Below are 23,323 nucleotides of genomic sequence, written 5' to 3'. Positions count from 1 at the left end.
TGTAAGCAGTGCTCCAGGCTGCATCAGCACTTGGCAGAGACAGAGAGAGATAAATTCACTAATGAGACTTATTGTAAGACTGTCTGCACGAGGATGCGTCAGGCCTGATTAGACTGACAGGTCATGTTCCATTTGTTGCATTTCCAGTATACAGGGCAAGTCTTTCAATAAGTATCACTGCTTCAAACGTAGAAGATCTCAATCTGAGGAATTCTAATCTTTTCATTCACTGTCTGAGTCATTTATCATAGGACGTGCTTGCCTGCTTTGAAACTAGGACACTATCACAAATGGAGGGAGAGAGGCACCAGGGACTGACACTTAAGCCTAATCTATCCCTCACTCCCTGGCAAAAACTCTCCTAGCTCCTTAGTCTCAAAATTGTTGCTTTTTCAAAGTGGTTTATGTTAGAACTGGACCCAGTTTCCAAGGCCATCCGACCCTCTTCTAGACGATAGTATAACTCTTTTTTAACTGAGCTGGAGTGGTTGGTTCCTTAATGGGCGCTGTTCTGGCAGGGAAGAGTTGCCTGACATTTTCCCCAGTGCACTGAATTGTTACAAATACAGAGTCAGAATTCAGGCTGCCCTCTCTAATCAATCCTGTCCTTATAAGCTCTCCCAGTGTATTTGCACTTTTAGGGCTTGTCTACACACACAGGGTGAACTCCTTTAACTGTACTGGTATAGTTAAAGTAGTACAACCTTCCTAGTGTGAAGGCTGTTGTACACCTCTACCCTAATATAAGACGACCCTATATAACACAAATTCAGATATAACTCGGTAAAGCAGCACTCCGGTGGATCAAAGCAAGTTCAATATAACGCGGTTTCACCTATAACGTGGTAAGATTTTTTGGCTCCCGGGGACAGTGTTATATCGGGGTACCACTGTAAATGTGCTTATACCAAAATAATTATACCAAATTAATTGTTCTGCTACCCATGGGAGACTAGCTATCCTAGTACAATGGCAGTCACGGCAGGGGCTGCACCGGTATAAGTCTATTGGTAAAAAAATCACACCTCTACCTGGCCTAGTTATACGGTACAAAAATTGTATGGAGACCAGCTCTTAAGGAAAAAAACAGCCCTTCTCCCTCTAGGCGTAAGCTGACAGTCAGCTGAAACCACACTCTTCAGTGAGGGGGGACATTAAAGATTCAAAAGTATTAAGGAAGAAAGGTCAACACAAGTTCATCCAGTGGGTTACTTTCTACACAAAGAATTCTGGGAGATCTTAGTCATCCTCTTCAGCCCTCACAGGCTCTGGGAATGTGAATGTGATTCAGGTGCAGAATATAGTGCTTTATAATCTGCCTACTAGCTTTTCTTTTTAGCTGTGTGTCGGCCAACTTTCCCCACAACCTCTCTCTGGTGTGGGGGTCACAGGGAGAACAATGGGAATTTGTTCTGACAGTTCAGACAATTTTATTTTAACAGAATTGGTTTCCATGCAGACACTTCTCACTTGGATTTGTAGGGTTGTAACGTCTGCAGGGACCTTTCCTTTGAGGAATGCAGAGGGAGAACATCAGATTTTCGTCTGTTAAAAAGACAACACAGAGTCATCAAATAGAACTCTGAGCTGGGCAACCAGTGAGACTAGTGACAATGGCAGGTGCCTCAGAGCCAGTGAGTAGGGATGAAGTTAGACCACTGTCTTACTTTGGCTGTGATTTTTTTTTAATTGTAAAGCTCTCAGATGCTGTGACAAAAACCTCTGGAGAGACTGATTAAGTAGATTAGGTAGAGTGGGTATGATAAATTGATTAACTATAAAGCTCTGCTACCAACGGTAGCTTGTGAGACAGCATTGTACCTAAACTCATTTAGTTTCCTTTGGTTACAGTGTGGCAAGGTGCTTCACTACAGCAATCCCCTCATCCTTCTTCTGTTTCTGCTGACATTCACCACAGCCACCATCATGCAGTGTTTCTTGCTCAGCACCTTTTTCTCCAAAGCTAACTTGGCAGCCGCCTGCAGCGGAGTCATCTACTTCACCCTCTACCTGCCCCACGTCGTCTGCTTTGCTTGGCAGGACTGGATGACTATTAACCTGAAGATTATGGCAGTAAGGCACCTTTTGCCTCGTGCTTTGAAAATCTATTGACCTCAGGCTCTCTCTGGCTGTAGAATTCCTTTTTCTTGACTTTTTGCGCCCCTGTCTCTGTTTCTCTAGTCAGTGTGCGAGTAACTGAGAGTGCAGTACCTGGTAAAGAGGAACAGACCTGAGCCACCATCCTCCCTCCTAACGCTGGTTTTCCACTAAGGAAACTCAACTGACTTCAGTGGAGTTACTCCTGGCTCAGAGGGACACTATTAAGTAATTTAGCCTGAGAAGTTACCTATCATAGGGGAACAAGCCTCTGAGAAACCCTAGTCACTAGAAAGGTTTACGTGGCTTTTTTTTTTTAAGTTCAATAAAACTAGTCTTTTTGATGTAGACCTGCCCCTGCAGTGTTTGCAACCTGTACCTCACTGCAGTGCACTGCTGCAGGAAAGCCAGCAAGTGCAACCAGCTAGAAACAAATAGGTGCACAATGTAAATAAACAGAGGAAGTGGTGAAGATGCAAATTATCATTTTAAAATGATTTCAGAATTAAATGCGCCAACTGTATTTTAACACAAGTGAGACAGAGCTATTCTAACGTGATTTTTAACTGACTTTTAAATTCATTGAAAGCTGTTTTCATGAAAACATTTGTATTCCTGTGAGCATTTGCCAACCTTTAAAAAGTGCATGTGTTTATATAAATAAAATTTGGGGCTCAAATTGACTTGAAAGCGTCCCCTTTAAACTAGATATGGGCCAAATCCAGAACCTCAAATGCAAACTCTTTTGATTTGCAAAATACAGTTGTGATCCCACCTGTATTACAATTGTTGGCACAGTGGTTTGACTGGTCCTCTAACTCTGCTGTAGATCAGGCTCTCTAACTGCACGGGATAGAGCAGGGGTGGGCAAACTATGGCCCGGGGACCGCATCCAGCCCTTCAGACATTTTAATCTGGTCCTTGAGCTCCCGCCAGGGAGTGGGATCTGTGGTTTTCCCCGCTCTGGTGGTCCAGCTGGGGGCTTGCCCCACTCCGCATATGCCATGGCTCCAGGTGGCTCCCGGAAGCAGTGGCATGTCCCCTCTGCAGCTCCTACACATAGGGGCAGCCAGGGGGCTCCGCGTGCTGCCCGTTCCCCAAGCACCACCCCCAAAGCTCCCATTGGCCAGGAACCATGGCCAATGGGAGCTACAGGAGTGGCGCTTGTGGACTGGGCAGTGCACCAAGCCACCTGGATGTGCCTCTGTGTAGGAGCCAGAGGGGGGACATGCCGCTGTTTCTGGGAGCTGCTTGAGGTAAGCGCTGCCTGAAGCCTGCACTCCTGACCCCCTCCTATGCCCCAACTCCCTGCCCCAGCCCTGATCCCCCTCCCTCTCTCCAAACCTCTTAGTCCCAGCCCAGAACACTCTCCTGCACCCTCAACCTCTCATCCCCATCCCCATCCCAGAGCCTGTACCCGCAGCTAGAGCCCTCTCCCTCCCCCCGGCTCCAACCCCCAATTTCTTGAGCATTCATGGCTCGCCATACAATTCCATACCCAGATGTAGCCTTCGGGCCAAATAGTTTGTCCACTCCTGGGATAGAGCAATTTCAGTTTCTGTAGATGAAGGCAATAAAACTAGATCAAGGATCTGATCCTGTGAGAAGCTCAATGCCCTTAACTCTGGAGCATTAACAGGAATTTAGAGTGCTGAAGTTGATGGAGTTACACTGGTGTAAAGGAAGGGAATCAGGCCCTTGCTGACAGAAACCAGGATGGGAAGCCCTGGTGAAACAAGAGTTGCCCTGTGTGTTGTGTTTGGGTTTATGTCGCTTGTTTAGAGCTTCACAGACTGAAATAGAGCAGGATTGGGGAGTGTGTTTGATTTTCCCATGGAAAATTTAAACTTTTTGTAAAAAATCAAAAACTGGGAAGATTTCACCTGAAAACTGAAAAATTTGATTCAGAGATCCAACCACAGTGGGTCATGCCCCCATTCTGTATGGTCTGCGCCAGGCTACATCTTCTGTGATGCAGCACAGCGTCCCCTCTTGCTGAGCTGTTGCAGTGCAGCATGGGAAATGATGGCCAGAGATTATTCTGGTTTGGTTGAACAAGAACTGTTGTAAATCAAAAGGGTGGGGATTGCGGTTTTGCTTAGGCTGGGTCTCCTGTGAACTTTCCCTTCTGCTGCACAGACACTGGCACTCCATGCACACTGTATAATTCCTTTGTCTTGGTATTTCTTGTGCCCTCATCTGTCTCTCTTGTCAATGTGAGAGTACAGTACACCTGATAAAGAAGAGGAGACCTGAGCTGCCATCCTACATTTTATTTCATACATATATTTATTCTGATGATGCTGACTAGACACTTTTTGAATGAGCTCAAACTGCCAAAATCATCTCCATTAGTCTCCATATGGAGAGATAACAAATAAGTTACACCCTCATCTGAGCAGATGCTGCTCCACTAAAATCAATGGAAGCTGAACCTGTTTATGCCAGGGCTAAATTTGGACCATTGTCTCTAAATCCTTCGTGGAGCTGCCACCAGTCCTGAAATTAAAGATGTCCCAGTGTTCTTTCCAGTCCTGCTGTACCTTAACTTAGATTGTGTTTCAAATAAAACCCTTTCTTTCTGTTCATCTTGATTATTCCTGTGCACAACCAAGTTTCAGACTTGAACTGAAAAAATATTTTTTTACTGATGTGGGTTTTCCCCTTGCCTGAATCCCTGTTATTTCACCTTTATTTCAGAGCTTGCTTTCTTCAGTAGCTTTTGGATTCGGTACAGAATACTTGTCACGCTATGAAGAGCAAGGCGTTGGGCTACAGTGGGACAATATCAGGACCAGTCCTCTGGAGGGTGATGAATACAGTTTTTTCTTCTCCATTGAGATGATGCTTTTTGATGCTTTGCTATACGGAATTCTCACATGGTACCTTGAAAATGTTTTTCCAGGTATGTCAATCTCTCACTCATATGTGGTAGTTGTTGTAAATTACACTGTCCTAAATTAATCTCTAACTATTAGGGAGTAGAATAGGACTTTAATGGGGGTAGATGGGGAGAGCGATTACCCCACATCTGCCTATCTTCTTGCATCTTCCTCTGACATATCTGGTGCTGCTCCCTGTGAGACACAGGATATTGGATCAGATGAACCACAAATCGAATCCAGTCTGGAACCCTTTTTTTTATTATTATTACCTTTTTCTCACTTTTTCTTTTTCCCACCCTTTTTCAATTCTGCAAGTGAAAAGAATGGGGAGAAAGGAAAACAGATTTTTGTGGTGTTTTTGGTCAAAACAATCTTTTCATGCTCAGAAAAGGCCATTTTTCATCAAAATTCTTTTTCATTAGAAAAATTTTGACATGCTCTAGTGAAAATATTTAAGCCCTGATAATGCACTTTGAAGCACAAAATACAAACTCTGAGGGCCTGACTCACTACTGTGCTGTTGCCCTTTTATGTCGGCTGTTTGTTCTGGTGTGGTTAAAACTCCTGTGGAGCATGAGACAAATGGTTCTTCTCACTGACTAGATGGTCAGGAACATTCCCTAAGGGACAAAGAGTCCTGTGGCACCTTATAGACTAACAGAAGTATTGGAGCATGAGCTTTTGTGGGTGAATACCCACTTCGTCAGATGCACGCGTTAGTCTATAAGGTGCCACAGGACTCTTTGTCGCTTTTTACAGATCCAGACTTAAACGGCTACCCCCTCTGATACTTGATTCCCTAAGGGGTTTCTTAAGGTTTTTATAGAGAATCCTGGGTGTGATGTTGGCAACATGGTACAAATTAAAAAGTGAATATTTAATGGGCAAGAGCATTTCCTTGTAGCTTAAAAAAAGTTGTTTACCCTCATGTTAAACATGGTTGAATTAACACATTGAAAGCTGTAGAAGCAATGGGGGCGCCTTTGAATGGATTTGCTGCTCCAGCACACATACTGTAGCTCCCCTGCCTGTTGCTGAAGCAGGTGGCAATGGTTAGCCAAACTTCAGAGTGTGGAGGGTTATTCTGTTAGGAGGAGAAACTGATCATGTGATCCTGTTTAATTACAAAGAACGTACAGTCCTATATCCCTGCACGCCATGGGAGTCAGACAGGAGACAGCTTCTTTGTTCATGGTTCCAAGCCTCTTTTTAACCAATGGTTTACCCAAAAGCTTTCTCTAGGCTTTTTTCAGGGCCACACTCCCACTGTTTGTTCTGGCTATCTCCTTGGTTTTCTGCTCCTTCTCTATTTCTGTGGTGTCTGTGTGCTTCTCATAGCTTTTCTCTCATATTCAGACACATACAACTCCACCAATGAGTGCTCCAGCCCCTGCATTTTCCATAATTGTCCCCAGGGAAACCCCTTGGCCTGCAGTGTTCAGCTTTTTCTCAAGCCTTTCCAAGTACCGGTGGTTTGGGTGGTGGCTCCTATTGCTTCAACTATCTGGTTCCATAAAGGAGCTCAATTGGTTTTTACACTTATCCTGATGAAAGGTGACTGTACATGCACCACCTTCAAGGAGGTTTAACTCAACCCATAACAAGCCAAGACTGCTTCTGTGAGCAGATGGAGAGTTGAGTGAGTTAATGTGAGCACAGTATATCAATTCTAAGAACCTAGAGAGTAGTATTTTAAGCGGAAATCATATACATACAATCATTGCAAAGTTCTTGTATCAGGTTTGAAGCAATGATGGAATAAACTGCTTGTTTGCAAAAAGTGTCTCTGGAAATTACCCAAACAGCTTGGGGGTCATCCAGTCCTTGTTTAGAGCATTCTTGATAGAAATCCAATCCAGAGAAATGAAGTGGAAATAAGCAGGCATTCTAGTAACTATTCCGGTAACTATCACACAGAAATAGACTACACAGCAGTGTTATTGCACATCCCATTGCTGATTTTGAATAAGTGGCAAAAGACAGTATGCAGATAGGCTCACAAAGAATAAGACTTTAAACATAGTGAATCAGACGCTTAGCCAGTGTAAATCACCATCACACCACATTTTTTTAGTTGTTTTTCCTGGAAAGCTGCGTGTTGAAATGTTGGCCTGAGCTGCCTCTTAATTTAGTTTTGATGCCTGTTGTGCAATCAGACCCAGTGTGATCTTTGTAAACATGATGAGCTTTTCATCCATTCAGTCTCTAGAATATTGAAGGGGACTTCAAAAAGAAATCATTACTTGGGGTCAGGAGCCTACCTGCTGGAACTGGGAAATTTCTTGGCAGCTCCTGCCTAGTATTAAGGGTTCAAACTAGCCCCAGGCAGGGGGTAGCCTAATTCCTTAATTAAACCACATTTTGCTTTAGAAAACTAAAGTTAGCTCTGATCACACGTAATGTGTTTATTTCCCCTCCCCTCCCAAAATATTTGGAAACTGGGGTGAGTCTGCTGGAAGCATGGTAGGTGGCTGTGCTTTGTTAGATCTTCTAATATGCTGGAACATGATTGCTAATGAAACTCCAAGTACTGATGTTTACATTATGAGATTTGCATGCCTGAGTTCCAGCCCATAGAAGAATGTGGACTCTCTGTATGAACTGTACTTGTTTGTGTTTTAGGGGAATATGGGATACCACGGCCTTGGTATTTCCCTCTGCAGGAGTCTTACTGGCTTGAGACTGGCTACCCAAAAGCTGAGAAAACAGCAACTGCTGATGGTGAGTTATTTGAAAACTCTGGATCTCGGAAATAACTTCAAAACCCACCGATCCGTTTAGAGATGAATACATTGTACATTCATTATGTGAGCCACTGAAAAGATTAGAGACAGACATACAGTGGGAATCTTAGCAGGTGGCTTTGAACTCTGAGCGGCCCACTATAATTAGAGAGTTATTAGAGGATGAGTCAATGTTCCATCCGAGGGCTTTTAAAACATGTGTAGGTTAGCTGGGAACATCAGAGCCACATCTCTCTAATTCATGCATATGAGGATATTTGATGAACTGTTATTACCCAACCCAGAATATTTGTAACTTGAGTCACAATGGACATGATACTGATTTTAATTACACTGTGTTTATACTGGGGTTACACCTCTCTGGACCTGAGTCTCTCCCACTTACTTTGTCATCAGTGTAATTGTTAACTTCAGTGGAGCTTCTGATTTACACTAGAGTGAGATCAGAATTGTGCCTATTTGTGTGTATGTGCACACATGTATGTATATATATCCTTCTCTGAGAGTTCCTATCGAAACACTCCTAATTGATGCTAGTGTAATTAAGGACAGCATCTGGCTCATTGTTTAAAAAAAAAAGAAAGAAATAGCAAATACTGTACAGTACAATACTGTGGTGTAAACTGTAAATGTAAACTGCTAAAAAAATAAGGGAAAGTTTAAAAAAAAATTGACAAGATAAGGAAACTGCTTCTGTGCTTGTTTCATTTAAATGAAGATGGTTAAAAGCAGCATTTTTCATCTGCATAGTAAAGTTTCAAAGCTGTATTAAGTCAATGTTCAGTTGTAAACTTTTGAAAGAACAAACATAATGTTTTGTTCAGAGTTACGAACATTTCAGGGTTACGAATAACCTCCATTCCCGAGGTGTACGTAGCTCTGAGGTTCTACTGTAACAGGCAGAGCGATGAAGGAATCATTCTTTATCTGTTTTTGCATGGTCAATCTGCTCATCACAATATGACCCCTCATCAGCTCTGATGAACTGTTTGCAAGGAGACTGGGCACAAGAAGTTGCTTCTAGACTAGCAGGGTCTAATCTCCTCTGCAAACATTCTGAAATCCCTCTCCCAGTCTGCCCACATATTGAGCTCAGGAAGAAAGAAAAAGCAACATTGTTCTTCTCCTTAAAGGGGATTTACATTGTGGTATGTTCTGAACTGAATAAACAGCTTCCCACTAGCCTCACTGTGAGGGGAATTCAGAATGACAGAGATTGGCCTGGATATTACTAGAGTCCATTCTCTTTCTCTGCTTCGGAGCCTATCAGCCAAAGAGGCATTGGGTTCAGGGGAACAAACTGCATGTATATAGGTGTGAAGGGAGATATTCAAAGTCACAAATAGGAGGTGGGCCATTCATTTCCCTTTGGCTCCTTTGAAAACCCCACACTTATAGGGTTTTAGCATTTAGCACATACCTTTGGGATGCCCCTCAATACTAATAGAAAAATAATTTTACTTTCAGATTGTTCATAATGCCCCATAAGTGCTGTTTTTTCTGCCAGGTGTGCCTAGGAGAGGGGTAGACAGCCTTTAAACCAGGGGTCGGTAACCTGCAGCATGCATGCAAAAGATGGCACGCAAGCCGATTTTTAATGGCACGTTGCTGCCTCCTGGGGTCCCGGCCCCACTCAGCCCCTCCACCCACCGCTCTCTCCTGTGGGGGCAGGAGGCAGAAGCTTGGTCCTGCCAGCAGCCAAGCTCCCCCCTCCTCCACTTCTTCCCCCAGCGTGCTGCTTTCCTGCCCCTCCTCCTCTCCTTCCCTGCGCCAATCAGCTGAGGGGGAGGGAAAGCAGAGCCCCAGCGTGCTCGCTGCTCCAGGGAGGAGGCAGAGAAGAGGTGCGGACAGATTAGGCCCTGGGGAAAGGGGTGGAATCAGGCATATCCCCTCCAGCCCTCGGCCATGAGCCACTCATGGCAGGGTGCTGGTAGCACCCCCATAAGTTGAGCACCCCATTCCTTGCCCAGACCCCTGAAACTCATACACACACCCAACCCTCTTCCTGCACCCCTGAAACCCCCCCTAACCCTCTGCCCTGACCCCTGAACCACCACCCCCACAGCCCTCTGCCCTGACCCCTGCACCCTCCACAACCCCAACCCTGACTTCTGCACCCCCACATATACCTAGCCATCCCACACCCTGACTCCTGCACCCCCTCACACACCTCTAGCCCCCGATCTGACTCCTGCACCCCCCCACATACCCAGCCCCCCAACACACGCCTGCCCTGACTCTGCACCCCCACTCCCACCCACCCTGAGACATGAACGGGAGCTCCTGCACCATTACCACTCCATTCTTACCCGCATCCCCCAGTCTGCGGTCCCGGCCGCTGGCCCCGCTCAGCCTGCTGTCCGGTCTGGGTTCCAGCTGCCGGCCCGGGTCCAGCGCCGGCCCTTACCAGCCGGGGCCTGCAGGACCGCACCAGCCCGCTGCACTAGGTGAACGGAACCCCAGGCCCGGCAGAGGTAGTGTCGGCCAGCGGCGTAGATCAGCATTTTAATTTAATTTAAATAGCTTCGTAACATTGAAAACTTTGTTTAACTTCACATACAACAATAGTTTAGTATATAATATAGACTTAGAGAGAAGACCTTCTAAAAAACGTAAAATGTATTACGGCCATCGTGGAAACCTTAAGTTACAGTAATCTAGTGAAGACTTTGGCACACCACTTCTGAAAGGTTGCTGATCCCTGCTTTAAATCTAAAGTCTTCTGGTAGTACACTTTCTTTATAGCCACTTTTCAATTGTTCAATGTGAGGTGTTACTGCCTAAATGGAAATCTGAGCAGTTTGCCCCAAGCAGGCAGTTTCATTTTCCCAGACAAAATTATTTTTAAAAAAGTTGACACGTCATAATTATGGATGATGAATTACATGTAGTAATCTGGAGAACCTAGTGCTTGCCCTTGGCCGAGGGAGAAAGGATATTATCTCAGGTACCTAGGACAGGCCCCTACGGACTCACAAGAATTCAATCTGTCGTAACTCACCCCCACCTCTTTTCTAGATCCTAGAAAAGTCATAGCTCTTCTGCAGGAATCCCTCCAATGGGAGGCACATAAAGTTCATCTATTTGAAGCGCTAGGGTCTTTAGTTCTTCGCTTATTTATTAGCTTCTCCCCCACCCCTTGCCACAATCTGGGGTCACAAAGCGGCAAAATTATAATGAACATATAATTTCTTCCTTTAGAGAAACTGCCATGCACTGGAAAGAACATGAGAGAAAACACCAGAAATGAAGAGCAAATAAGGCTATGCCTACACTTAGAGCTAGAGGTGTGATTTCTAGCTTGATCAGGCATACTACACTACGCTCATGGAGTAGCATGCTAAAAATAGAAGTGTCGCTGGAGTAATCATGGGTTAAGTGGCAAGTGGCAGCATGGTCTAGTCTGGCCCGAAATATGTACCCATGGGGTCCAGGTAGGGTTGTGCTCAGATCAAGCTAAGTCACTACTGCCAGCGCTACTTGCAGCTACACATGTTCATCACTAGCTTGATGAGAACTGGCATGAATATCCTTTGAGTCTGGGAATCACATCCTCTAGCTCCAAGTTTAGACATAGTCCTAAGGCCTCCGCTTTACAATAGGAAATAGGAAAAATCCACCCCCTTAGCGATGCCAGTTAAACAGCGCCAGTAGAGAGAATTCTACCTGGTCGACACATACCTATAAACTCACTTGGGGAGACATGACATAACTATGCAACAGGAGAAGTCCCACCCGTGGCATAAGGTAGCGTCTTCAATGAAGTGATGCAGTGTTTGTAAGTGTAGACAAGCCCTAAGATGCTAAATAACCTGATACATTTTAAAACTAAAGTAGTTGTACCAGTGTATTCCCCATGGCAATTACATTGCTTACGGTATGTCCTCTATGCAGCCAGGGAAACGTGCCTCCCATCATGGCAGACAGGCTTGTGATAGCTTCTGTTTTGGGTAGCACCCTAAAAATAGCAGTGTGGACCATGTGCAGTCTGGCCTAGCCATTCTGAGGTTCAAGCGCAGTTAGGTTTGGGTGGGGCTTGATTAACTGGTGGCTAGCCCAGCACGCACCAATCGCCAACATTGACTACTGCTATTATTTTATGCACAGAGTAGGTGCACGACTGTTGATCCTATTGGGCTGGGAAGGTGCATCCATGCTCTCTCAGTGGAGCAGTTGCAGGTCTGCTTAGAGGGGTCTTATATTTCGGACGCGTATTCGAGACTGCGGTAGGCATGCTTGCCATTGCCTGTTAATCGGCATCACGAAGAAACTTTGGGCAATCGACTTACCGTCTGGATATTCAATTATGAACTTTGAGTGTGGTAGAGTACTAAAGGACATCGATCATTTCAATGTTTGTAAAACAGCGAACCCCTGCTTCTATATGTGGGGGGAAAAAAACATCAGGGAGTCATTGTTTTTCTTGGCTTCTCTCTGTCCTGCTCCTACATAATCAGCTATAGCTGCTTTCCCTTCCTAGGAGTATGATTGGAGCACGACGATTGGGAACTGTACACTAACTCTTTCAACTGTGCCCTTAGTTATGTCACTTAACCTCTGGAGCCCGAGGAGCTGCAAATAGGGGATCTAAAGGGAGGTTTTGTTTGAAGATACAGTGAAGAATATTCATAGATTTAGGACTGGAATGGGACCTCGAGAGGTCATTCGAGTCCAATCCCACTGCCCCTTAGGCAGGCATAGTCTGTAGTTACAACACAGTCAGGCGCATATCAGACCTTCATTCTTAGGACTTTTAAACCAGCGCCACTATGCACCTGAGATTAGGAAGAAGACTCCTGCCATGGAATGTGAAAAGATGTCAGTCTTGCCTCTTGGTAGTACGCTGATCTGAGTACTTGGAAGAGAGGAATTAGACTAGGTAGATCAATTAGTCTGATGGGTCACAGAGGCAATCTATGTTCCTATGTCACTGAAGGGCTTTGAGAATAATGCTAGTAAGTACTGTTTGTATGTTGTACTATCTCATACGTCTCCCGGTACATCTCCAGGGAAGATGGTAATCATTAAATTAACTTTTGGTTAATGTAGAAAAAAGTCCCAGGAAAGAAGGCAGTCCAGCCTGGAAGGCCACAGGTGAGGAAAAGACTGCAAACATGAGGGAGGAAGCAGATGAGCCTGAAAAGCTGGAAGAACAGAGTGACAACCACGGGGAGAAGGATGGTAAAGAATCCAAATGTAAACACAAAAGAAAAAAAGAGCGTGCCAAGCAGCGGAAGCCTAAGGCAGAGGCAAAGGACAAAGATGAAATGACTAGTAAGGAGAGAGAGAGAGCAACCTGAGTAACTGTGACTCTTTATGTGAGACATTTTAACCCCCAGGTACTTCGCAGAAAACCAGAATTGTGTATGTGTGAGAAACAAGAGCAACACTCCATGTTGGAGCATAGACCTGAACCCTTATTTCTGAGAAAGCATAGAGCTGCCCACAAACCAGCAGTGATGGGCTGTATAGCCTATCCTGTGCTGGTTAGCTTCAATCTGCCACCAGGTCAGTACTGTCCCAGGAGGGCAGGCAATGGTACTGCTGCTGGCAGCTCTCCACTGGGGTGCAGCTTTCATTTCTGAAGAACTTTCTCAGGAGATGTGTTGAAACACCCAGCCACTGCACTGTTGCTTCCTTGCAGTCCACAGCCACCTACCCTTTGGGCTGCTCTGGCTACCTCTGGAGGAGAGTGTTCTACCATAAGGGCTCTATAGCTGGGTCTCTTCCAGTGGAAGCCCACACTGTCTTTTCTTACAGCATGTTAGTACCCTTTCTAAGTGACACCTGAGGGGGACACATGCTGGCTTGCTAGGGTAAAATTGTGGCCATGACTTTAATACCAAGACTTGAGAGAGATGAGCTAAGATAAAAGGCAAAAAATCCTCCCAAACACATCCTGCAGCTGATCCTGTATATGAAGGGGAATAGCTGGTTCCAAAGGGATTTATGTGAATTGTTTTGTCTCTACAGTGTGATGCTGACACTAGCCCCCATCTAAATATTCCTGAATATGACCTGGTTGGTATTCAAGGGCCAGTGGGGAGACAGATGCATGTGGTCCCCTGAGGAATTCATGGCAGCAAGCTGGTGATTCCACACCAGATTCCACCACTGCAGACAGCTAAGGGCTCAGCTCTCAGACTCTCTTGAAAAGCTAGAGGTAAAACTAGGGTCATGAGAGCTCATCCTCATGTAGGTATTGATGACCTGCATTCAGGGTGAATGGAAACAGGCCAGTGCTTCAAAAGGAATGAGCCCGGCAAGGGGCAAAGGTCATTTTAGCAAATCTGCTCCTAGCACCTCTTTATCTTTGCTTTACTTTGCTCATCAGCTCCCAAGTTCCAGCAGCTCTGAAACTGCAGTAGCAGGGGCTTTGCCTGTCACTAAAGGGAACAGCCTACATTCCCCATTCCTAGCATGAGGTCTTCAGCCAGCTACATGGTGTGTGTGAACAATACGCAATAAAATAATCACAGAGCTAATGTAATTCAAGGTTCCACATACCAGTAGGAGGGGCGGGGGCATAAAATGCACTCACAGTGGGATTCCGAGCTGGCATGAGTGAGTAACTGGAGTTGGACAGTGGTGCAAAGGATAGATGAACTTGCAATAAGCCAATTCAGTGCAAGTACAAGATAGCAGAGCACTGTCTAAGGACTGGCACAAGATAAATCTGCCCTAGCTGGTGAACTTCAGGCAGTTTGCAGTAAGCCCTCATCTACATTCCCAACAAACACCACAATGTTACCAACATCCATCTGTGGAGTCAGGAGAATGACCAGTCCTTAGCCCCACCAGACAGCCAGCAGAGCAGAGGTGTCAGGATGGCCACAAAAAAGGGGACTTTGGTGTAGAGTTTGGGGATAGACTTCACAACACATGCATTAGCCTGAGTCCAGGAGTTTTACAGGCAAACAAGAAACGAACTCGTGTCAAATGTAAGACTCATGGTGGGATCTTGACCAACGTTCCATGCAGAGCAAGAAGAGCCAGGCTGCTGGAGTCTGTGTGTGCACGCTCCTGTCTTAGCATTCAAACACGCATCAGGTACTCCAGGGAGTTTGGGCCCAATCCAGTGAAGTGCTGAGAGCCCTCGATTCCCTCGTGGTGCAGGGCCCAAAGGAATGGTCTGCTGTGTCTTGTATTACAAAGCTGCACAGTCCAGTCCTGTGATTGTAGCTGCTCCTGCGGTGTTCAGGAGACCCATCCTCCCACTTGGGGCTTCTCTGCTAGCTTTGTTTAGAATGGCCAACCCATGGGAGCTGCTGATGGAGACGGGGCTCACCAACAGGATTGGCCACACCCAGACAACCTGGACTGCACCTCAGTACAGCCCTTCTGGGGTCTGAAGAGTGAAGTAAACTACAATTGCAGAATAACCCTCCCTGTAAATCCTTAAGCGTGTTGTGTAAATAGAAGTGCACAGGGTCTATAGCATAAATATTCTCAACTCCTCTCATTTGTCTTCTGTTCTCCAAGAGTTTAATTTCCTTCAGAGGGTCTTTGCTTTGCCTAGAACTTGATGGTGAAGTTTAAAATGATGCTTTTGTGATCTTTGGGGGAAATTCACCCCTGTGCAGAGCTCATCTTAAGTGGTGCCTAGATCTTGGGCTGGCCCTTTGCCCAGGGTGAATTTCACCCCACTAGGATTAAAAGGAAGCTTTATTATTTTAAACAGCACAGTAAAAGAAAATAAAAGGCACATCTGGGCAGATAACTTGAATGGCTTAGTTGGAAATATAGCCCCATCTCCAGGCTAGTTTAATCTCTGAGCACATGGACAGACAATGAAACCTAAACAATCTCTTTCTGTCACATATGAACAAACACAAAACAGAGTCACCTTCACCTGACTGAGTGAGTTGTGTCTCCACAAAGCCTCTCATTTACCGAGGTAAATAAGGAATAACTCTATGGATGTCAATAAACCTACCCCAATTCAAAACTGGTGTGAGAGGACAACTGGGCCCTGGGACTTTGTGTTGTAGTTTACACTGTGATTATGCTGCTGTAAGCAATGATGTGCTGAGAGCTGTGGCCAGAGTGTGGCTCTGACTCCCTTTTCATTCTTGATTTCTTGCCTTTCAAGTAAACACCTTTTTTGAACCTGAGCCTCCAGACCTGATGCCGGGTGTGTGTGTGCAGAATCTGGTGAAGATTTTTGCAGGCAGGACCAAGCCAGCAGTGGATGGCATGAATGTTACTTTCTATGAGGGCCAAATCACAGCCTTCCTCGGCCACAATGGAGCTGGAAAGACAACCACCATGTAAGTGTTAGAGGAGGCTCTGGCTGTGCAAATCCAGGGCATTGCCCTACTGCTCTGACCCTGAGTTCTGTGGAGAAGCAGGCTGATCTCTCCATTCTCCTAGCTTCTATCTTTCCTAGCTACCATCTCTTTAACTAGCACATAAGGGCAGGCTGTCCCCATGCAGGTATGTGCAGACTGTAGAAAAGGGAGATCATGAAATGCATGACACATACAAGTGGATGAAACAAAACATGTCCCTGGATCAAGCCCCTATAAGCATGTTAATGGCAACAGAGGTCCTTCTGTTTGAAAGAGCTGTGATGCTCTAAAACAAGCACAACTGAGGGTATGTCTACACTACAGGATTATTCCGATTTTACATAAACCGGTTTTGTAAAACAGATTGTATAAAGTCGAGTGCACGCGGCCACACTAAGCGCATTATTTCGGTGGTGTGCGTCCATGTACCAAGCCTAGCGTCGATTTCTGGAGCGTTGGACTGTGGGTAGCTATCCTGTAACTATTCCATAGTTCCTGCAGCCTCCCCCACCCATTGGAATTCTGGGTTGAGATCCCAATGGATGAGGTGCAAAAACAGTGTTCGCAGGTGATTCTGGGTAAATGTCCAATCACTCATCCTTCCTCTGTGAAGCATGGCGAGACCAATCATTTCGCGCACCTTTCCCTGGATTGCCCTGGCAAATCGCCATAGCAATGGCAACCATGGAGCCTGTTTTGCCTTTTGTCATGTCACCATATCGTGACTGGAAATGCTGCTGCAAGAAGGCGGTACTGCAGTGCTACTCAGCAGCATCATTTGCCTTTGCAAGGTAGCAGAGACGTACAGTTGTTCTATACTGTCTGCTGTGGGCCATCGTAAATTGGCGATGAGCATATTGGTTAATCAGTCATCTGTACCGCGCTGCTGTCATCGGTGCTCCGGCTGGCCTGCACTGAGGTCGGCTGGGGCGCAAAGACAAAAATAGGACATGACTCCCAGGGTCATTTCCTCCGTTTATGTTTTAATTCTAAAATAGAGTGAGTCCTGCTAGAATATGGGGCAAGTGTATACGGAGACCAGTGCATCCAGAGAACGCAGAGAGCGCAGCTCGTCCCGTGTCAGATCCGCAGAAATGACGAGCTGCATGGCCGCTTCTACGGGGCTGCCCCTCGCACAAATCCCACCCGTTTCTTCCCTTCATCCCCAGCACCTCGTCTGGCTCATGGCCAGTGTCCCCATTTGTGTGATGAGTAATAGAGAATCAGGAAAGAACCTGGACTTTTTAGGAAGATAAAATGAAGGGGGGCATTGCCTCCGCCTTCTATGATATCAGGCAGGATCTTAAATTGGTGAGGGGAGAGGAGCCCAGCGATCCCTGCTGCTATATAGTCCAGGCAGGACAGAATCCTTTTATTTAGACATGAAGGGGGGGGCTGATGGAGCTCAAGCCCCCACGTTGCTATGATGAGCGATGGTTACCGAGCCATTCTGTAACCATCGCCGGGATAACCGAGAGTCATTCCTATTTTTACCGCAGCCCACGGCCGACCTCACCCTGAGGCAGCCCAGGAGCACTCACGGGTGATGACGAAGGATGGGCTGGGGGAGGCGGAGGGCGGGTGGGGGCGGGGTGGGGGGGGCGCGGGGGGGGGGGATCAGTCATATACAATAACCAAGTTCCTGGTTTTACAAAAACTCTTCCATATTCCCTTACATCGTTTAAAAATATTTGGTATAAACTTATAGTGCAAACAGATGTTAGTGGGCTTGATGCAGAATATTGAGGTCTGTGACCGGGATAATGCGCTGCTGTTCCAGCTGCCGCAGCAGCTGCATGCAGTTCGCCTTCCTAGTCAATAGGGTGGACATGAAAAATAGTCCAAGAAAACTATGTTTTCCCTTTTCTTTGGGGGTGTGTAAATTGACACGAGATATTCACTGAAGCCACCCGGACAAGCCACCCACGACCGAACTGTGTTTGACCTACAAGCATTGTTTGGGAGGCTCAGTCAAGAATGTAATATACCATTACGGAGACTTAGCGGGGACTGTGGAGAGTAGCTGGAGTCTCAGTCCCCTTTCCTTCTGCAGTATGAACATCCATGTTGATATTCTTTGGCTTTCCCGTACGCTTAGTCACCACAGCACTGTGCTGTGAGTCTGGAATTATAGCCTGAGAGATTTTTTTCAAATGCTCATTGGCATTGTGTCGCTGTATGGAGCTCAGAATAGAACAGATTTGTCTCCGCCCTCACAGCGATCAGATCCAGTAATCTCCCGTACGGTGCACTGCTGGAGCTCTTTTTTGGATTTGGGACGGATGGAGCGTCGCCACCACCGTGCGATTCAAGAGCTCCACGCTGGGCAAACAAGGAAATGCACATTCAAAAGTTCGCGAGGGCTTCCCTGTCTAACCTGGCCATGTGCATCCGGTTCAATATTGCTTTTCCAGAGCGGTCACAATGGTGCACTGTGGGATAGCACCCAGAGGCCAATACCATTGATTTGCGGCCACACTAACCGTAATCCGACATGGCAATACCGATTTCAGCGCTACTCCTCTCGTCAGGGAGGAGTACAGAAACAGGTTTAAAGAGCCCTTTATATCGATATAAAGGGCCTCATTGTGTGGACGGGTGCAGGGTTAAATCGGTTTAACGCTGCTAAATTCGGTTTAAATGCATAGTGTAGACCAGGCCTGATACTTTTGGACGCTGTTCTTGGTTACTCCCCTATAGATGCACTGACTGAAGTCCAAAGCGGTGCATGCCCTGGGTGCAACTGAGTGTAGAACATGGCCCCAGTGTTTATATTCAGTAGATCTGGGGTGGGGTATTTACGTAGCATAACATAGCTATGGATTTATGTACAATGTATATGTAAACTATATACCCAATTTAAAATGGCCCTTTAGTCCCAGAACACCAGAGCCCTAAAAAGCCTAGGGTTACATGTGTTTTCTGTTTGTACCCAGCAGGTAATACCAAATCTACACATTAATGAGCTACCATACAGTTTCCAACTCTTTTCAATCTACAGCAAAGCAGAGTGCAGGTCAGGAGGGCAGGGTAACCCTAGTATAACCCGTGGGCAGTACTGTTACGTAACTCTGCATTCAAGGCTTCAGACTATTATTCTGGATCTCTGCCCCAGCAAGACTCGTTCTAGGTCATGGGTAGCCAGGGCTGGGGAAACTTGCCTGGTGAACTGGTTTGAAAAGTACAAGTTCAGGTTAACTTGACTTAAACACCATTTGGCCAGCTAGCAAGGACCAGATCAAACTTTTGTGCAAACCAAGTTTGGAATCAATTTTCTAGCCTAGGTGAGAACCATATAGAACCATACACTAGTCGAGTTACTGTACACGTTCCCAGAGTCTCACTTGTGTATTTTATTAGGACGAGATTTAGATATGTCCATGCTTCACAGTGGGATTGTGTTTCAGCAGCCACTGGAATAAGAAGTCATCATATGCCACCCAGTGGCCCATGAGAGAAGTGTCTCTGCTTATCTTAAACCTAAGGACCATCCATTTGCTTTTTTTTCTCGTGTTTGACCAGGTCAATACTAACAGGCTTGTTCCCGCCCACCTCTGGAACTGTCCTGGTTGGTGGCAAGGACATCCAGATACATATGGACTCTATTCGGCAGAGCTTAGGCATGTGTCCTCAGTACAACATCTTGTTTAATCAGTAAGTGCCATATGATGCCAAACTCAAGAACTGAGCCCCCACCACCCGGGCTGGATGTTTGGGGTGTCCCCAAAGCCCACATTGTTTCTCTGTGCTCTTCTGACAGTGCATGTAACTCAGAGAAAGAACCCTCCTTCCTTCTTCTCCTGGCTGTATTTCTAAAGGACAGATACTATTTTACACTTTCTATAATCCCCAAGGGGAGATGCATGGGGGGATGCAGGGTCACATGCCCCCCAGATTTGCTGCTTGGCTTGTACTGAGAATCCTCACATGGACTGAGCATGCTCAGTAACACTGCTGAAGCCAGCTGCCCACATTTTATTCCCTTGCTACTATGGGCAGGCATGGGTCGTCAGGGAATCTTCTACTTCCACTGGCTGGGCCCAAAGATTTTCCTCAGGGGAAATAAGTGTTCCTGATATGGGTACTGTCAGCATTGTGGTAGAGCTTGGGAGGGACTTAACATGAGAATCAAAGCACACAATATTTCAGGGCCCCATTCCCCAAAAGCCATATGAATCCTGGCAGTAGGCTGTGCTGATGGTTGGGGGTGCCATTTTGGAAAGGCAGGTAGGTGATGTAGCAAGGCAATGGCTTACTCATGTGGCGCCTCCTGCTGGTTGTCCAGGGAATTAGCTCTCCAGCTCCAGAGCACCTTCTGCTGGACGATGTCCCGCTTGCCGGTGGCACCCGTGTCCCTCCTAGACTCTGATGCATTTTTACGCTGGGGTTCTGCCCCCAGCAATAACCCACAATTGGGGTCTTCCCACCCAGGAGAATCCACAACCCTCTATCCCCATCTTGCCTCAGTGACTACTGCCAGTCACCATCTAGCCCCCACTCACTGGGACAGACTGCAGTCTATACCACTCATCGTTGGCAAGGGGAGTTTGGACTTGCTGCCTTTGCCTCTGCACCTCTGCTACTCCAGTACCCTTCCTGATCTTTACCAAGGTCTGCAGCCTGGGGGTGTTCGAGCCTGGAGCTCCCCAGCTCCTCTGGCCTTTCCCCACCCTGCTCCACTCTAGGTACCCTGCTGAGCTCCCCAGGCCTGTCTCTTTCCATAGCTAGAGAGAGACTCTTGCCTAGCTCCTGCCTAGCAGTCCCTTTATAGGGCCAGCTGTTGCCTGATTGGGGCATGGCCTCAGCTGAGGCTGCTTCCCCAGTCAGCCTAGCAACTGGCTCCCTCGAGGCAGACTTTTTCCCAGGCTGCTTTAAGCCCTTCTTGAGCCAGAGTGGGGTGACTGCCCCACTACAGGTGGGTAGACGGAGAAGCAACAAGAGCAAGGAAGGACAGGGTGATCCTGAGGAGCTGCTGGCCAACCATTGTAGGCACATATAAGGGATAAACCAATTCCTCTCCTCAAAGGGGGTAATGCTATAATGAACTGACTGCTGTTGGACCAAGCAACCTGGTTCTTCATTTAACCTGTCTCAATGTCTTTCTGTCTAATTTCTCAGCCTCACTGTAGCAGAGCACATCTTGTTTTATGCCCAGCTGAAAGAGAGGTCTCGAGAGGAAGCTGTGTTGGAGATGGAGATGATGCTGGAAGATATAGGCCTCCCCCATAAAAGGAATGAAGAGGCTCAAAACCTGTCAGGTGCCCAAGGATTTGTTCTCAAAATCTTCACCTTTTTTGTTTTATTTCCATGGGGACGAATTCTGCCAACGATTCACTTTAATAGTTCCTTACCTCTTGAGTAATGAATTGGAGCCCTATGAATTTCAATGGGCTTGTTCAAGCAGTGTGGGTAGCAGAATCTGTCCATAGGGCATCAGCTGTGAATGTATCTGTGATGCATAAAACTTACTTTAGTGATGCTTAATAAAAATATATATTAATAAACAAAAATATGTCTTCCCTTAATAACATACCCCAATTCCACCACTGTTCTGTGGTAATGGTCCAAAATGCAACACCTTCCCATAGTGCTGCTTCAGTGTCTTGGGTGAATACCCTAGAATACTGTAATATTTTTATAAGGGCTGTTCATGTCATTTAAAAGATAAAACTGTTTGTAGTACAGTGGCAAGGAGGTGCAGCATGTGGATGCAGTGACCTATAACTGTCCAGAGTTGCAGGTTGGATTAGATAAGTACTCAGGAGTTTTTATACTTCACTGATCTCTAGGTTCTGCAAACATGGGCCGACAATATCGTGAAACCAAGCTTTCTTAGACCATCTTTAGAACTTCCTGCTTTGGCTCCAGGCCAGAACCAGAAAATGCAGACACTGCATGAAAATGAAAAGTAATGAAAAAATTAAGCTAAAATTTTCAAACCCCAGCAAAAATGTGTGTATTTGTTCATGTTCCGGGCCAAGGTTCAGGAGTGAGAGTGGTTCTTATTTTACCTGGTCCAGTTTGTCTGTCTACAGCAGACACAAACAGTCATCTATCACCACATGCTGCAATGTGTGCTGCTCTTCCTTCTCACTCCCACAGTTGTGTCCCTGCACTCTTTAGGTGGCATGCAGAGAAAGCTATCTGTTGCCATTGCCTTTGTTGGTGAAGCAAAGGTGGTCGTCTTGGATGAGCCCACCTCTGGAGTAGATCCATATTCGAGGAGGTCTATCTGGGATCTTCTACTGAAGTATCGCTCAGGTAACACACTCCACAGAGGAAATTGCTTTTTAAACCCCTTCACAAATAAGCATGTCTGTTGCATAAGCTTTCATTAAATGGTATGAACATGCACAAACAGGTTACACGAGTGGTAAATTCATGTAAGCTACTTGTCTCATGACATGGGGGTTTAGGGCAGAGATCAGAAAAGCTAGAGATATGATATAGCAACTTCATGTTACATGGAGAGAGCAGACTAAACTGTGCTCAGAGGGCCCTGTTCTGCTAATCTAACTCACACAGAGTAGTGTCATACTAGGGAAGTGATCTAATTTATTTCAGTGGGACTCCTAACAGTGTGAGCACTACTCAGTGACGGTAAGTGAGGCAGAGCTAGCCCCGGTATTTCAGAGGAGCTGAACAGTTTTGGAAAAGTTTGGGTATCCTGCTGCTTTCACTTATAACTGCTACAGAAATGAAGAGCTTCAGCTTCTTTCTGAACCTATTAAATGCCTCACTCCCCTTTTAAAAAAATAAATAAATAAAGTTTATTTCTGAGGATGAGTGCTGGAGAGATTTCTCATCGATGGGCCCAATTCTGTCACTCTTATTCACTCTGAGTAGTACTTTACTCTGTGAGTAGCTCCATTCAGTGTGAGTAAAGGCAGCAGAATCATGTCAGAAATTGTAGTTATTTATATACCTTTGCCAAGCTGTTAACTCTTGGTCAGTGGTTCTTCCCACCCTGGGTTAGCCAGCCTCTAGTTCCTTGTCAGCTTCTCCTTTTACAGATGCTCAAGCTAATATATGTTAAACTATCAAGACATGTTCAGTTATGTAACAGATGTTCTGTAAGGTCATCCTGGGATGAAGGTGGCAGTGCTGTTATGGGTGTTGCATGCTCGTGGGCCTCACCAGGAGTTTGCCTGCTCATGTGGGAGCATCTGTTGCTTGTGCAGCTCTTTGTTTTTAATTTTCCCACTTGCCATCTTGCCTGCATCTCCACTATTTTCCATGACTACGGCTCAAACCTATAGAATCAACTCATGGTTAAATCTTTGGCTCTTATTCCTAGGAATTTCTT

The 23,323-nt window shown here is 46.0% G+C and overlaps 1 protein-coding gene across 1 annotated transcript in view; it reads left to right on the top strand.

Annotated features, from left to right (window-relative positions):
- ABCA4 (ATP binding cassette subfamily A member 4) overlaps positions 1–23,323 on the top strand; it is a 116,028-nt gene that overhangs the window by 55,682 nt on the left and 37,023 nt on the right. Inside the window, exons 15-22 of the mRNA XM_075067798.1 lie at positions 1,852–2,073; positions 4,798–5,002; positions 7,605–7,703; positions 12,776–13,000; positions 15,819–15,996; positions 19,540–19,671; positions 21,136–21,275; positions 22,141–22,278. Coding sequence (XP_074923899.1) covers positions 1,852–2,073; positions 4,798–5,002; positions 7,605–7,703; positions 12,776–13,000; positions 15,819–15,996; positions 19,540–19,671; positions 21,136–21,275; positions 22,141–22,278 — 1,339 coding nt within the window. The remainder of the gene's footprint in view (positions 1–1,851; positions 2,074–4,797; positions 5,003–7,604; positions 7,704–12,775; positions 13,001–15,818; positions 15,997–19,539; positions 19,672–21,135; positions 21,276–22,140; positions 22,279–23,323) is intronic.

This window comes from Chelonoidis abingdonii, chromosome 7 (assembly GCF_003597395.2).
Source record: "Chelonoidis abingdonii isolate Lonesome George chromosome 7, CheloAbing_2.0, whole genome shotgun sequence".
NCBI lineage: Eukaryota > Metazoa > Chordata > Testudines > Testudinidae > Chelonoidis > Chelonoidis abingdonii.
Note: the sequence above shows the minus strand (reverse complement) of the source record. Positions and strands in the feature narration are given on the sequence as shown.